This window comes from Triturus cristatus, chromosome 1_2 (assembly GCF_964204655.1).
Source record: "Triturus cristatus chromosome 1_2, aTriCri1.1, whole genome shotgun sequence".
NCBI classification, from domain to species: Eukaryota; Metazoa; Chordata; class Amphibia; order Caudata; family Salamandridae; genus Triturus; species Triturus cristatus.
In genome coordinates, this window is record NC_140580.1 from 784,477,505 (window position 1) to 784,493,387 (window position 15,883).

Consider the following 15,883-nt stretch of genomic DNA (forward strand, 5'->3'; position numbering starts at 1 on the left):
ACGAAGACTAAGCCGAGATTACCAGTAGCTAATGGTTTAATTGCATGTATGCATCATCCCCTTCCCGTCTACTTCTTTGTAGGTGATTTTGGAGAAGAGGTGTCCTGCGAATACCTTTTACATTTGAGTGTTCTAGAAACAGTCAGACACAGGGGATTGTCTTATGCAGTAACGACAGAAAAACTCCTAAGTGGTGCCAAAACGTGCGGAATTGGGTGTGGGTAATTTGGGCTATTTTGTCATATTCTTATTAATTGGATTAGACTTGTGAATGAGTAGCTATTGGTATTCCTGGATTCTGATGGCACCTACCCATTTGTCAGCCGATAAATTATAAAAAAGAATGTATGAGGTATTCATTTTATAAACCAGACCATGCTCTATAAACTGTATGGTCTGAGTAAATGACTCTATGTACAATCTGCTTTTGACTCACTTCATTTTGATATTACTAAAAGGATCGCTTTGCTCCTGGCTTTTAGGATACCAACTTATTCATATGGGGCAGTCCTGATTTGTATGCAGAAATTACCCAGAGCAGATCAGTAAATCTCTGCAATTGCAGCCTATGCTCCAAGTGGGGTCGGGAACATGTGCACGTGTCGTGCTGGTTGCACGACGGAACAATGCGGGGAAGTAGGTTGCAAGCCTTAACCACGCATTTTTTTGCACACATTTTTTTACAACCTGTATGTTTTTACAACAGATGCCATTACCACACATTGTTTATTAATTTAAAAACAATGGATTTGTCGGGGGAGACCCCCACACTCCTCAACTTACCTTAAATGCATAGTAAAGTCATCCGTTGTAAAATCATGCATGCTTAAAAATGTGTGGTAAAATCACACCGTGGTAAAAACCTCGTTGTAAAGGCTGTTTACCGTCATGCCTACACTACTTACATTAAAGACAAAGATTGTGGACAAAGGTACTAATAATTACATTTCCCCCTTCTTGTGTGAGAAATGAGAACATCCAGACTATCGGGGGTCATATTCTTGGGGGGTGGAGGGGGTTACAATAATTTACTGTGTAGGCCTATATTTGTGCAAAAGTGTGCACAGCTGCATAGGTGTACACTACTAGTACAGTTGATGAATGCACAGCTCCTATAGGTCATGGTTCTGTTGTATGGCACCCCAGCGTGCCATGCAGTCGGCACAGGGCAATCCCTTGTGCCTATCATACATTATATTTTTATATGGCATGCCTCAAATCACCATGTACAACATAAAAATCTTTTGACATTGTAATACTGCGTACAGAAAAAAACGTATGTGCTCTATCATCCATATGAAAACAGGATCATTTATGCGTTAAAAAATGATTTTCTTTCTCATTTGCAGAATGATATCACTCCCTTACATGTGGCTTCAAAAAGAGGAAATGCCAACATGGTCAAGCTTCTGTTGGACAGAGGGGCCAAAATTGATGCCAGAACAAAAGTGAGTTTGACTGTTGAAATGACATCAGAATGATTTACTCCAAAACAATCATGTAAATTTTTTTAAAAACGTACCCTTAATTCTACGAGACCTACGTATGAGAAGTACCTCAGGTTTAGCGTATTCCCTCTAAACCACAAATCAAAATATTTTCCTAGCTGACAAGTTTGCCATAATTTACAGTGAATTCAGAAAAAGCGTTCGACTGCCATTAGCAGATTTATTTTGTGATGTTCGTGACTAGGATAAGAAGGTTAAAATGGCCGCCATCACGACCCTCTGGCTGTCGTTAGCCACGTCGTTTGGCGGCGCAGAAGAGCAAGCAATTGCTGCGTGACTGTTTTTAATTGAAAAGATTGAGCTATTTATGGTGAGGCAATTTGGGCGCCGTAAGCCGGTGGCGATAGTAGTGCTCGCGGGGGTTATCGCACAGACTGACACTAGAGCTAGCTGGGGATGAACCGTCGGGAATTGGTCGGGTGGGGGCATATTCGTGCATATTGCGTGGCGTTTGACGTACCCATGTTTTCCCCAAGGCTTAAGGAAGAGTGGTAGCCGAATCCATAAACGAAACCTCAAACAGGAAAAAACATTGAAAGCGCCTGTTTTGCTCTTTAATTTCCGCTCAACCACACACTAAGGATCGCACGTACAGCTACCTACTTTACTGCGTTAAAATCACCTACGACATTATACATGGTCCTCCTGCATAAACGGCATTGCAGGGTGCTGAGGGAAATTCTTCTTGGAGCATCAGCGACATCGTGTGGCGGCTTTTAGTTTGTGTTTATTTTGCCGGTAATAAACCATAGAAAAAGCTGGCGCCAAAAGCCATATCTGTTAGTGCGATTTGTTTTTAAACAACCCCAACACTGTAAAGAGAATAAAAATAAACTATAATTTGCTCATTTTACTATTATGTTAGTTAATAATGTGATTTTTAGGAAATGTGTGCCCCATCCAACTACTTGAATTATACAAGCTTTAATGAGCTGCAAACAACATTTGTTCATGCCTGTATTTGCATGTGTTAGCTCATTAAATCCAAGTCCTTTAGGCTTTGGTGAATGTCCTGATAGAAGTGGCGATGGTGGCTGTATTGGTGATAATGGTGGTTGTGGGTAATGACGGTGATGAAGTTGTAACTATGATTTTAGGGGTAATGATGCTCGGGATAAGGGTGGTGATGGTAGTAAATGTGTCGATAAACACATTGATAATGGTGATGGTAATACCGGTAGTGATGGAGGTGCTGGTAACTGTGGTAGTAATAATCGTTTTAAGTTTGGTAGTAGTGGGGTTGTAATGTTGGGGATTATAACATAAAGAGACACAGACCTTTGTGGGGGAAAAAAACAATTTAGGTGGCCTTCGCAAAGCCAGTCTCACACTTGAGTGCTCTCAAAATGTGTTTTTTTTTTTTAATGATTGCTTTCTGCATCCATAGCAAGTATGAGATAAAAGCGTGAGAGTGTGATAACTAAGTGTATTTTACATATGTGGAATTGTCCCGATGCATTATTGTGCAAACATTCCAATGAAGGAAATACGATACGCTAAACCACAAGTAGCATGTGCAGTGGCGGCTCCTCCGCTATGGCGGAGGAGCGTCTCCCCACTGCTTTCTCACAGTACGAGAAGCAAAAACCATAAAATGGTAATAACTTTTGCGGGTGCTTACGAAGCCGGGTAGGAAGGGATGGTTTGCCCACTCCTGAGTACGCAATGACTATTTGGTCAGCCCAAACAAGTCCTGCACACTTAATACTTCTCCATGCAGGCTGCACCTGCATGGAGAACATGCCCACACCTCCAGCCCCTGCCGGCCACAACTGAGCATGTGGTGAGAGAGTTAATACTTCTCTAACTGGAGCCTAAGCTCACTGTGTGTGTGTGTCTTTCAGACAGCACTTGTGTCAAGAGAGACCTAAAAAGAAGTCTGTATAATCACAAAGAGAGTCTAAGCCCTACTTTCTTGCTACCTATAATTTATTGCTACAAATTGAGTGTGAACAAGAAACAATTTATTGGTTTAGGTTTCTTAATTCATGGTAAATTACACTTACCCGGATCAGTACTGTCAATCTGTATTTGTCTTTAGGGTTTACACATAAACAGTCAGCTTAAACATATGTATTATCATTTTTGAAAAGAGCATCTTTTTGTGCTGCCTTCATTACCGTTTAACTTACAAAATCACATATGACATTTTAACGTAAGCCTTCGTAAGACATTAATAACTTTTCATTGTTAATTCTAACTCTGCAGAACACTGCCCCCAAATACACAGCGAGCCAAAATGTTAATATTAACATTGTTAATATTCTGAGCCAATCTCAAAGACCAAGACATCTCTCTGATCCCTTTCTTATGGTCCTCTAGAATTTCACTTGACCTGGCCGAATCAAAGACCAATAGATTTAAAGCTGCCTGAACTTGCACTTTCATATTGTTGAAGCTTCACCGCTAAATAATTAAGGAGAGTCGATGAGCAGGAAAGAGCGAATCGAGATCTTTATCCTAACTTAGTTATGCTAACTAAACCAAGCCCTATTTTCTAATAAAATATTTCACGCTCACAATTTCCTTAGCAGCGAGAGTTAGGCCCGCGCTCGGAGCAACTCAAACCCAGAAAATCTGCAGTACATTTTCAACCATTGTAGTTACTTCATCATTCTCATCATCAGCCATAAAAAAAGACACAAGGGACCAGGTGTACAAAGGGTTTGCGACCACCAAACGGCTTTTTGCAATGTACTGAATCCATCTTGCAGTTCGGTAACAGTTTACCCAATTGCATAACAAATTGCAGTTTGGAAGGGGCGTGTTTATTGCATTCATTTCAATTAGCAATTATCTAATGTATATATCACTGTTTTGTGACCGAAATCCACTCACAAAAAACATTGAACTTTGATTGACTCCCAACATGGGGTTATAAACCATTTGCAAAAGAGAAAAGGCCTCCTGTCTCATTTGTGAATGTAAAAAAAATGTTTGTTGGGGAGCAGGCAGTGGTCTAGTGACCACTGTCTATTCGTAAACATTCTAAAAGTTGAAAACTTTTTTTAAGTGCGGCCCCCTTTTTACTTTTAGTAAAAAGGTTGCATTTAGAATAAAATATACTTATTTAAAAAGCACATACAGACAGTGTGGTCTACTAACCCTAGCAGCCCATCTTCTCTGTGACGGCCACCAAATTGAGTTAGTTGCAATTTGCGTCCTTCCTCAAGCATATTGATGAAGTATCTCAGATTGCAACCCCCTGTAATTCAGAATTTTGTCAACCAGCATATAAGTACATAAGTTGGTTTGCAAAACTCCAAACTGGCCACACGTATATATTGGTTGCACTTTGTGACATCTGACCCAAGACTTTAACCTCCTGATACAACAAGCTCACAAATACGGCAACTCAGGATAAAGTTAAAGGTTCTGAATGCAGTTTCATTACTAACCAGCACCCATCTCCTACTCATTTATTCAAAGAAAACCACCATACGTATAAAAATCAGTATCTTCTGATACCAAGCAGCATTTTTAAAATCCAAATCCTAACAAACAGAAATTGGTAAATTACATTACTCTGCAGTGTTTATCATGCCAAAGTCTTCGGCATCTAAATAAATGCTTATTTATCTTGCTCTCTCCAGAAATTAAACAAGTTCAACCACATCTGAAGAGACATTAGAAAAGCACGTGATGAAAAAGTTTTCTCCTTGTTTGGTGTTTACGTTGCAGACTTGAGAATTTTTAGGAGACTTAGGGGGTCATTACAATGGCGGATGGACTTCAGTCCATTCGCTATCATATCGTATTTGGGACCGCCTGCCTACAAGGCGGCGGTCCCACAGGGCTAATTACGATGCGACTGCCACCGTGATGGTCGCATTGCTCATGTTTAGTATTGCGGCGGGTACTGCGCTCTGCAGCACCCACCGCACGACCAAACAGACACCCCAGGCATATCCATGTACTACCACATGGTGTAGGAATATGTGCCTCCAGTGCCTATGTCCCTGGCACAGGGTGATGGGGGGCTCACTACGGGCCCCCAAATCCATTCCTGCCTGCCGTTTGACCACTGCAGAACGACCAGCAAAAAGGGATATTGTAATCGCTACGGCACCGCTTAGCATGCATTTTGTGGCTGTTTGAGCTGATTCAGCTCACTATGTTTACTATTCAAGAATATCCATCCATTAATCTACGATCCATCTATCCACAACCAAGTTATCGACTCATCCACCCCGCTCCAACACAGCTAAATAAATGTGCCCATGCAAACCAGCCTGCCAAATCAGGTTATATTGTGCATGCATGCATTCATGAACCCATCCATCTAGTCATCCAATCCTTTTTTCGTTGCTTTCTAAGTATGACTTCACAAATGCCCAACTATTTGGACTGTATAAATCCGCTTTGTGTTTAATGAATTATGCAGTGTCCATTGCCAATATTAAAAAACAACAAAGTGGTGAAAGAGATGCTTGACTTAGTCTCACCTACTCATGCTGCATTTCAGACAATAGTTTTTTGCCCCTTGTTCCACTCTACACAGAGACCACCCAAATACAAATCAGTTTTGATCCTACTACAATAGGAACAGTTCAGCGCAAACTGTCAGGTCAAGTTTCCTTGAGAAAAGGAGACAAGTAACACTGACCGGTTTCGGCTTACTCATGCCTCGTCAGTGAGATATAGCCTGAATGACTCCAAATTGAGCTGGAGAAATGTGGCCTTGCATGCTTTTTAAAATGCCATCTTTTTATTTCAAAGTAGGCCACTATCATAAATCCATGTACGAAATAAGTAGGTTAAATAAGTAGGTTGCGCTTGTCAATGTTAACTTGACCCAGAAGAAGTAAGAAAAACCTCAACTTTGTAACTTAAGCCACCCGTGAGAGCAGTACTCTTCTTCACGTTCCCTCAGCAGATGCACTCGGAACGACACTACCAGTAAAACTATGTATCCAGTATACCATCCCAGCCAATCTACCATTCTGACTCCGCTTTTCTGTATGTCTCTAGATAGCATCACATGCTTGCTTTCGCCAATACTCCTATTTCAATTTTGAATTCTGCTAAAGGAATTGTGTTCTCTCCACCCTACTGCATCAATAATGTCTCCACTTTGAATCATAACTTAACTTTCTTAATCCTCTTAACCTCTTCAGTGTCCCGCCCTTTCCACGCCCTGTGCCGGGCGTTTCATTAGCGGGCGGGGTTCATGACGAGATAGTCTCGTCATGGGCACAGCGCAACCGCGCTCCATGACGAGACTATCTCGTCATGGGCACTGAAGGGGTTAAAGAAATGTAAGCCACTCAACTGGTTACGTGGCCCTAGTCCATGCTAAAGAAATTCTGTAAATACAAGTGAGAGTGGACAGAGAAAATAACACATATTCTCGTCCCTGTATTTCATCTTAGATAGTGTGAAATAATATTATGAGACCCACATATTACATTTGAAAGACAATTCATCTACTTTGTGCTTACCCCCTGTTTTTATTTTACTGGGAACTCTGCTCTATCCTGAGGAATTCCAAATAAACCCAAGTGTTCTGTAAAATTGGTATCCTTTGTCCTCTTAATGTGTGAGTCTTCATGTAGACCTGTTCTGACTCTGTCAAGGCACCAGTGGCGGCTGCCCCGCTAAGCCGTAGGAGCGCCGCCTCACCAGAAAATTAAAATGATAATAACGCTATGTTATTATTATTTTATTTTTCCGTTGTCAGGCAGGTTTACGGGGCAGGGCTGTGCCAGCAGGGGAGGACTGGTTGGGGCATTTAAGTGCGCATGATGGTTTGGCTGGCCATCTTGGGACGGCCAAACAGTCCTGCGCACTTTGCATGTTCTCGAGCCAGGCTGTATTACAACCTGGCTGGAGAACATACACAGGCTCAGAGTCCCGTCTGAGCACAGAATCACGGCACTCAGATCAATCAGGATGCTTCATCATGGTGACAGCAGCATTGTGATTGCCTTAGGGGAGCCTGTGTGTGCTTCCTGCTTCTGGTAGAACAGAAGAGGACGGAGGCGTGGAGAGGCGGCGGCCGGCAACAAAGTGAGTACTTTTTAATTTCTTTTTCCAACCCACCTCAACCGTACTACTCGGTGGCAGCCACCACTGCAAGGCACCAGGCTCACATTGATGTCACCTTCATCCTTGCAAGTCAGCAGTATGGGTAAAACAACAGCCTGTCTTATTGCAAAGGGGTCAGTTATGAAAACTGCCGTGCATGATAAATCATCCCCACAGGTTCTCTCTTTCTGTCAGCCTGCCCACTGCGCTGACACTCTGGCGGCTTCCACCACAGATGCCATGTTTTTGTTAAATAAAATGCTACCTCACTATTAAATAGGATCGGAGGTAACCAGATTTGAGATATCTATTCTACATTTGTGACTTTGGAACGTGCTATTTTGAGTCCATTATTCAGTCTTATTGACTTATTAATGAGATGCATTCCTGTAGCTGAGGTCTTTTCGCACCGTTTCATACTTCTGACTAGAAGTCCCAGTTTCACTCACATATATTGATGGCCTTGTAGAGGAAAATCTGCTCCCCAGCCTTCAAATGGAACTCAAAATATTGGTTATGAAACAGAGTGAGCGAACACATTCTGTTTTCTGGACATCTGTGCCTGAAAACCCCATATCATACCTAGCTCTTTAGACTAGGAGAATATATGTAGCAAGCCCAGTGTCTACATTGGCCAACTTGATAAACTGCCATAGTTCTGACAGATTATATTGGAGTTCATTTGAAGTAGACTGAGCTGAACTGGTTAAAGGTGGGTGGAGTTGGGAAGTGGAAACGAGTCATCCCTTTAAACCCTAAAGTTGTCCTCAACCACTGTGGACTTGACCAGATCAAGGATCATGAGAGAAGTTTTGTGCAAAAAGGGACATTAACAGCATCACACTATGGTGAAACACCAATGATACGCTAGTTTTCTTAGAAGAGGAAGACTCCTTCCTTATTGCATGAACTCTTTCCTGGGACCAGCCAGGGAAAGAGTGGGTAAGTTTGTCCTCCCCCTGACTTTAATGCCTGTGCACAATTGTAATGACGAAAGTCCTTGACTATGTGTGTAGCTGTAAAGTCCTCGCCATTTATAGGTATCGCCTGTAGACAGCTTTTAGCTGTCTGTTGTCGTAAGAGTTATTGGGGGCTTTGTACCATACTATTGGATACCATTGTTTCCTTTCTTGTCGCCCTCATATGAATTAATAGTTTTTTTCTTTCTGTTCTCCAAAAAAGTACATGTGTTTGCTTGCCCCTATTTGCTCCATGTTCCTCTCTTCCGCCCACCCTAAGCTCGTCCAGTGTTTCCACACCCACAGCTTTTTTTCTCAACTCCTGCTTCGAGCTGCTCCATTTTTCCCCTCTCTATTTCCCATTGCTCTCCACTCTGCATTTAAATCTCCCCAACAAGCTCTTCTTTTGCTCCTCAAAAATATGTTACGATGCAAAAAGAAAAGGTGGGGTCTTTATACATTTTTGGGGGAGGGCCTGGCAGCTGTCATTTGCTGCCAGGCCGCTCTATTTTCAAAAAGCTGTTTGCACCTGTATAACTTTCATTTTTTCAAATTTAGTGCTCCATGAGGCATCTGCCATCTTTGAACGTTATACAAAACAATTAATAAAATGGCGGCACATTATGGTGTATGTACAGACATGAGCAGTTATGTTATAAATTTATACAACGTACGAATACCAAACGGTGTCTTGGCGCTAGCAGTCAAGAAGCGAGCTGGAGCACTATTCAACGAACAACCAGGTCTTAATGGCTTTCCTTTTTTTTTATTTTTTTATACAAAATAAAGATATTTATTTTAAGTGCTATATAAATGGCCCACTGGTGCCAGAGAAACAGATGTCTAGCTCCAGCAGACTCCAACAGACAAACAATCACAGCTCGGTCAGAGAGTTACAATACATCATAGGACTCCAAATGACACACAGAAAGTTCAACTAGGCTTCGCAACAAGAAAACATTTCAAGTATAAACATACATAGAAAAGCACTAAGTGAGGCACAAATAAAATGATATCACAAAGTGCAAAACTTTTTTTTTTTTAACAAGAGGGAAAAAAAAGTAACAAAAAGAACTCACTCTAAAACATAGTCTTCAAATCTCTTAGAGACCTTAGTGCACTTATTTTTTTTTTTTTTAAAGAAAAATGAATCTCATCAAAACTACCCTCCAAAACATTTTCAACCACAATATCTACTACCGGATCAGCAGGATGAGCATCAGGAAAACCCCCACTGAAATGAGCACCAGAAAACTTTCCACCAGAGCTTTCTCCTTCCACAAGTATTCCTGTAGAACCATGTAGAGATACACACTTACCACTATTCTCATCAAACCACACATTCTCATCCATAAACTTTTCCTGAACAAACAGACACCTGTCCAGGTTTGAGAACAACAATAGAACTTTTGTTTCACCACCCCTTATGTTTTAACAAGACAGCAGAATCAGAAACTCTCAACTTTGAAAAGTACTGAGAATTTAGAAGAACCCTTGCGTTGTAGATAGGGTTTGATAACACGCACCCAATCACCAACTTCAACAACTTTACTTTTAACTCTGACAAGAATCATGATAAGGTTTGCCATAGACACGAGAAGAAGCTATATTGTTCCTGGCTTTAGCAATGCAAGACTCTAAAGTGTCACCACTCACATCCTTCTTTCCAAAAACAGGCAACAACAATATCCTGACTTGCCTGCCCCTCATTAAGAAATAAGGAGTCACTCCAGTACAAGTCTGTGGAGTAATATGATAACTCCAAATCTTTTCCCTCAAAAATTCAAAAACATATAAATCACTTTCCAAAGCTGACTGAATCCCTTCTTTTATAAATCTAATGGCCCTCTCAACTTTACGATTGGCCTTTGGACAATACAAAGGCGTCTTTTCAGAGGGGACACCATATATTTTTTTTTTTAAACTCAACATCCTACCAGAAACAAATTGCACACCATTATCTGACATAAGAACAAAAGATGCTCCCTCAATTTTGAAAATATGCTCTAAGAAACATATAACTTCATCAGTGTTGGGATGTTCAACAAACTTGTAATACATCCACTTTTAAAAATTGTCCATGACAACTATCAAAAACCTGTTTTCCTTGCCCAAACAATCATATGGTTCCGAGAAATCAATAGACACTCTCTCCCAAGGGAGCCTCCTGAATAGATAAAGGTTCAGTAGAAACTTTCCAATGTTTATCAGACCTAACACAAAGTTTACTGTTATCGACATACTGTTCAACCAGAGCGTCAATCCCAGGCCACCAATACTGAATTTTCAACAAAAAAATGTGTTCCAGAAACCCCAGGATGTCCAGAAAGAGCCAACTGAATAAGCTTGTTCCTAATACCCATAGGTGGTACAAATAGACCATACCTAAACAAAAAATCTTTCTCTTTTTTTTTTTTTAATTATATTTTATTTTCCGTTGTGCACATATAGTATTTCATATCACCATAAATTTGATAAAGTTCATTAAATCCATAGCAGTATCCATTCAGTACTTATTCATTACAATTAAATTTCATTACATTAGTACTTCACAGTATGGCTTCTAATCATAAATAAAGAAACATAGTTAATTAATAATAAGAATGAACCAAGCACAAACCCTGGATTTTACATATGGTTCTATTTTAGACGTATAATATTTCCTGTCCTTTATCCCATTACCTAGGAATAGGCCAAACCTTCCTTCCACCTAGTGATAGGCTCCCATATTCTAAACCCAAGCTGCCTTCTTCTCTTACCTTTTCTTTCATAAATGGGCTTTTCGAGATTGTATGCTGCCAATAGGTTAGCCATCCATATTTGCCAACCCGGAGGATTCTTATCCAGCCAGGCTCTAGCTATAGTTAATCTGTAGACTGCCATGGCTATAAACATAAATTCCCTCTGTGGGGTATCAGTCTCTGGGCTAATCCCTAAAAGGATCCATAGTGGTGTGAGTGTAGTTTGTATGCCTAGGGATCTGTCTATAAATGTCTCTATATCTCTTATTAAGGTGTACAATTGGGGGCAGGATGCAAAAATATGCACAATATCTGCTCCAAACAAGTTACAGCGAGGGCAAGAAGTCCCTGTGTTACCTCCCCATTTTGAGATTCTAGCAGGGGTGAAGTATAATGAATATAGCTTCTTATAATGTTGCGACTGTAAAGAAGCAGAGCAGAGAATTGTATGACCCAGATCCAGTGACTCCTGAAACCATTGTTCTTCCCCGCTCAGTTTCTCGACCCACTTTTTACTATGTTTATCCAGATCGTCTGGTTTCCCTTTTATCAAACTTGCGTAAAAACTTCTAATTGTGCGGTCCCCCAGCATCTTTATCCTCTCTAGAATTTAGTTTGTCCCAAACCCTACTGACCCCCCCTTTTTGTTGCTCAAAAAGCTTCTCACCTGGAGGTATTTAAAAAGCCCTCGTCTATCTATACCATATTTATTTATTAAATCAGTAAACTGCAACACCCCCTCAGAATCCATAACATCGCCAATCTGAACTATTCCCTTATCAGCCCATCCCGCCATTGTCAAGTCTGCGAAGACTGCAGCTGGGAAAGACATGTTCCTATACGGTTTAATATATCTATTGAGTCTTCCCAGACCAGCGTTCTTCAGGAATGCGTTCCATACTTTGATAGCCCCGCTAACCGTCTTGAACCTAGTTCTCTTGTAATACCCAAATTCAATGCAATTTAAAAAGCAGTTTTCCGCCTCACCCCCTAGCACGGTTGCATAAACCTTGGTAGAATTTGTAGTGATTCTTGGATCTATTCCACCCCCTCCTATCAGCCCCTGCATATACTGCAGCGCTGCTGCCCAGTAATATAGTCTAAAATCCGGTGCACCCCACCTGCCCCTCTCTCTAGGGAGGGAAATAAACCTATAGGCCCTTCGTGTCTTTCCTTGGGCCCAAATAAATCTATTTAGTGTTGCCTCCAGTGCATTAAACCATATGGCTTCGAAAAACAAAGGGATAGTCGTAAAAAAGTAAAGGAATCTTGGTAAAATTAGCATCTTTATTACGTTAGTACATCCCACAAGGGGTAAATGCAAATTATTCAGCCTCTCCAGGTCTGCCTTTACCTTGCTTAGTAATGGAACCATATTTTCCTCTACCAACTTATCTAAATCTGCCGTGATCGTGACTCCCAGGTATACTGCTGATCCAACCACCCTTGTGTCATTACAATTAGAATACATGTTCTCAACTATCTGTGTCTTGGACCTGTTCAAATTATAGCCAGATATTTGTCCAAATACCTGTGCCGCTGCTTCCACCTCCGTGATAGCCAATGCTGGATTAGATGTCAGAATGGCCACGTCATCAGCATATGCCAGCGTTTTAATCTCGCTGGTATTGAACTTCATGGAAGGAATATCATGGTTGCCTTCTAACCTTCTTAGTAGAGGGTCCAAATATAAAGCGAAGAGAAGGGGGGACGAGGGGCAGCCTTGCCTAGTCCCCCTAGTGATCTTAACTGGTGTTGAACATCCCCTATTGACTCTAATTCTAGCTGTTGGTTCTTTATATAGAGTTTGGATGGCTTTTATATATCCCTCTCCTATACCACACCACCTCATAGCCGACCACAGGTAGTCCCAGGAGACCCTGTCGAACGCCTTCTCTGCGTCTAGAAAAAGCGCTGCCATAGGGTCTCCTGAGGTGCCTGCCGCATCAAACATTGTGATTACCTGTCTAACATGTTGCGTAGTGCCCTTACCTGGAATAAAGCCATGTTGTGCAGGGCTTACCAGGCACTCGATGATGCCAGCCAACCTCCTTGCCAATATTTTTGAATACACTTTAGCATCTGCATTCATTAATGTAATTGGCGTATATGAGCCTGGTGCTGTCAAGGACTTCCCTTTTTTTAATATCACAATAATGTCCGCTCCACCCCATGACTCAGGAATGGATTCCCCTTTTTGTGCCTGCAACATAATACTATACATATCCATTTCCAACACTCCTTGAAATACTTTAAAAAATTCCACCGGAATCTGGTCCGGACCGGCTGCCTTACCCGAGGGGAGATTACTCAAAGCTGCGCTAACTTCTTCCAACTGGAATGGGGCGTCTAACACCTCTCTTTCTTCCTCTAATATTGATGGGGAAGGGGTGCCCTCAAGATATCTCTCTATCTCTTTTGACCAATCTTCAGGATCGGAAGTATATAAATGCATATAAAATTGTCTAAAGTCTTCCCTCACTTTATCAGGTTCTGTGACAAGGTTGCCTTGATGATTTTTAATCTTCTTTATATCTGATAAAGCTAACTTCTGTCTGGTCCGCACAGCTAGAATGTGGCCCACCCTCTCACTTAGCTCGTATGCGTTTTCCTTTCTGATAAGATAGTTCTCTGCAGCTTTCTTAGTGTTGCATTCTGTGATTTCTGCTCTGAGTGCTGCAATTTTTAGCAGATGCTGCTCCAGTGGGCGATGCTGCTGAATATCTAGGGCCAGCTCTTCTTCCACCTTAAGTAAATTCCTAGAAGCTACTTCAACCCTAAGTTTCTCCTTCTTTTGTCTTGCTAATACAAAGCTCAGCGTCTCGCCCCTAACCCCAGCCTTAAAGGCATCCCATACCACCCCCGGAGGTGCTGTCCCTCTATTTATATCCCAGTAGTTCTTAATCCAGACCTCCATAAACTTCCGATATGCCTCATCTTTCAATAGTGCTCTTTCAAATGTCCACTGAGTATCCCTTTTTTTTTTTAGACTTACCTATTGTAACTGTTAACACCAATGGGCTATGATCGGAGACAGCTCGGGGATGTCTTTCAATCTGTGATCCATGAATCAGGGACCTGGTGATTAAAAAATAGTCCAACCTAACCATAACCTTGTGGGGAGCTGAGCAGAATGTACTGACGTCTATATTCGGATACAACTTGATCCATGGGTCGTCCAAGGAGTTATGCAATACCATATCTGACAAAGCCCTATTTGTTTTCTTCTTCCTCCCCAAATAGTGCCCTCCTGGCTGTACAAATGAACTGCTAAGATCATGAATGTTAAGGTCGCCACAGCATACAATTGGCTCTGGCCACTGAGCCAGCTCTGTGTCCAGATATTGAAAAACGTCAGGGTCATCCTCTGTTGAGCCGTAAATGTTTACTAGCGTGAGCCTCTCTCCTTTAAAATCTATCTCCATTAGCACCCAGCGACCCCACTGATCTTCACGCTTCCTTCTCACATTCACGTCCCCGCTTCTCCCCAGTACTGCTACCCCTCTCGTTCTTGTCCCTTGTTTAGAGTATGCCAGTAGCGAGAAGCCAAGCTGTTCCAATAAGTACCCCCTTGAACCTTCTACATGTGTCTCCTGTAGGCAAACCAAGTCTAACCGAAGTGTTTTAAGTAGAGCAGCAACTCTAATTCTTTTATTAGGGTCGTTAAGTCCACAGACATTCATTGTGGCAATTCTACAAGCCATTACTTTGGATCAGATATCTTCCCTGTAAATGCATCCATATCCTTGAATATATATGTGGGCCACGAATAGACATCAGTGTATTGCTTATAATACTCAAAATGTACTTTGCTGTATACTATACTGTGCTGCGCTAAATAGTGTGTACCATAAGATTGAAGTCCATTTACCCCCCCCCTCACCCCCCCTAGCCCACCCCAACCTCCCAACCCTGCCCTCCCCCCCCTTTTACAGGCAAATAGGTCAGTCGTGACCTATGTGTGGCTTCTTATGGGTCGTAGTTGTCGCCTCCCTCTCCCCTCGAACCCAACCCGTAGTCATGCTCCCTCTTGGGAATTTTTGCCCCCCTTTCACTCCTGTATCTGATCATTGCTTCTCAGCTACCCCACTTTCTGCCCTTTTAATTCTAGAAACTGTTTTGCTTTGATCTCTTAAAAGAACATTCTTACATGACCCCTTGTGACTATTTTTAGTCTAGCAGGGAACAGTAGATATGCTTCTGAACCTAAGTTTTGAAATGGAGTAATTAGTTGCCTTAATTTCCATCTCCTCTCCACCGTCACATGGCAAAAATCGGGTCTCGCAAAAAATGTAGAGCCGTTAAAAGATCTTTTCTAATCCGGTCTGGCCTTATCAATAATCTCCTGTCTCAGCAAATAGTTCCCCACATACACCAACATTGCCCTGGGTAGACTCTCTTGGCCAGAGGGCCCTTTTTTCCTTAATGTGAGTGGTAATCTATGTGCCCTTTGGACTTCAGAATCCCATTGCCAGTGCGCCTCTGGAAAAGCCCCCTTCAGCAGATTTATTACAAACCCTCTCGCATCCTGCCCTTCCACCCCTTCAGCCAGTCCCAAAAGTCTAACATTATTCCGTCATTGGCGGTTCTCAAAGTCCTCCATCTTCCACTGCATGTCTTCTACCACCTTCTCTTGAATAGATTTAAA

At 41.8% G+C, this 15,883-nt stretch overlaps 1 protein-coding gene across 31 annotated transcripts in view; it reads left to right on the forward strand.

The window, feature by feature from the left end:
* ANK3 (ankyrin 3) overlaps positions 1 to 15,883 on the forward strand; it is a 1,906,984-nt gene that overhangs the window by 1,324,388 nt on the left and 566,713 nt on the right. For all 31 annotated transcript variants that reach the window (XM_085608804.1, XM_085608807.1, XM_085608799.1 and 28 more), the window contains one exon: positions 1,350 to 1,448. In XM_085608804.1, the coding sequence (XP_085464930.1) occupies positions 1,350 to 1,448 (99 nt within the window). The remainder of the gene's footprint in view (positions 1 to 1,349; positions 1,449 to 15,883) is intronic.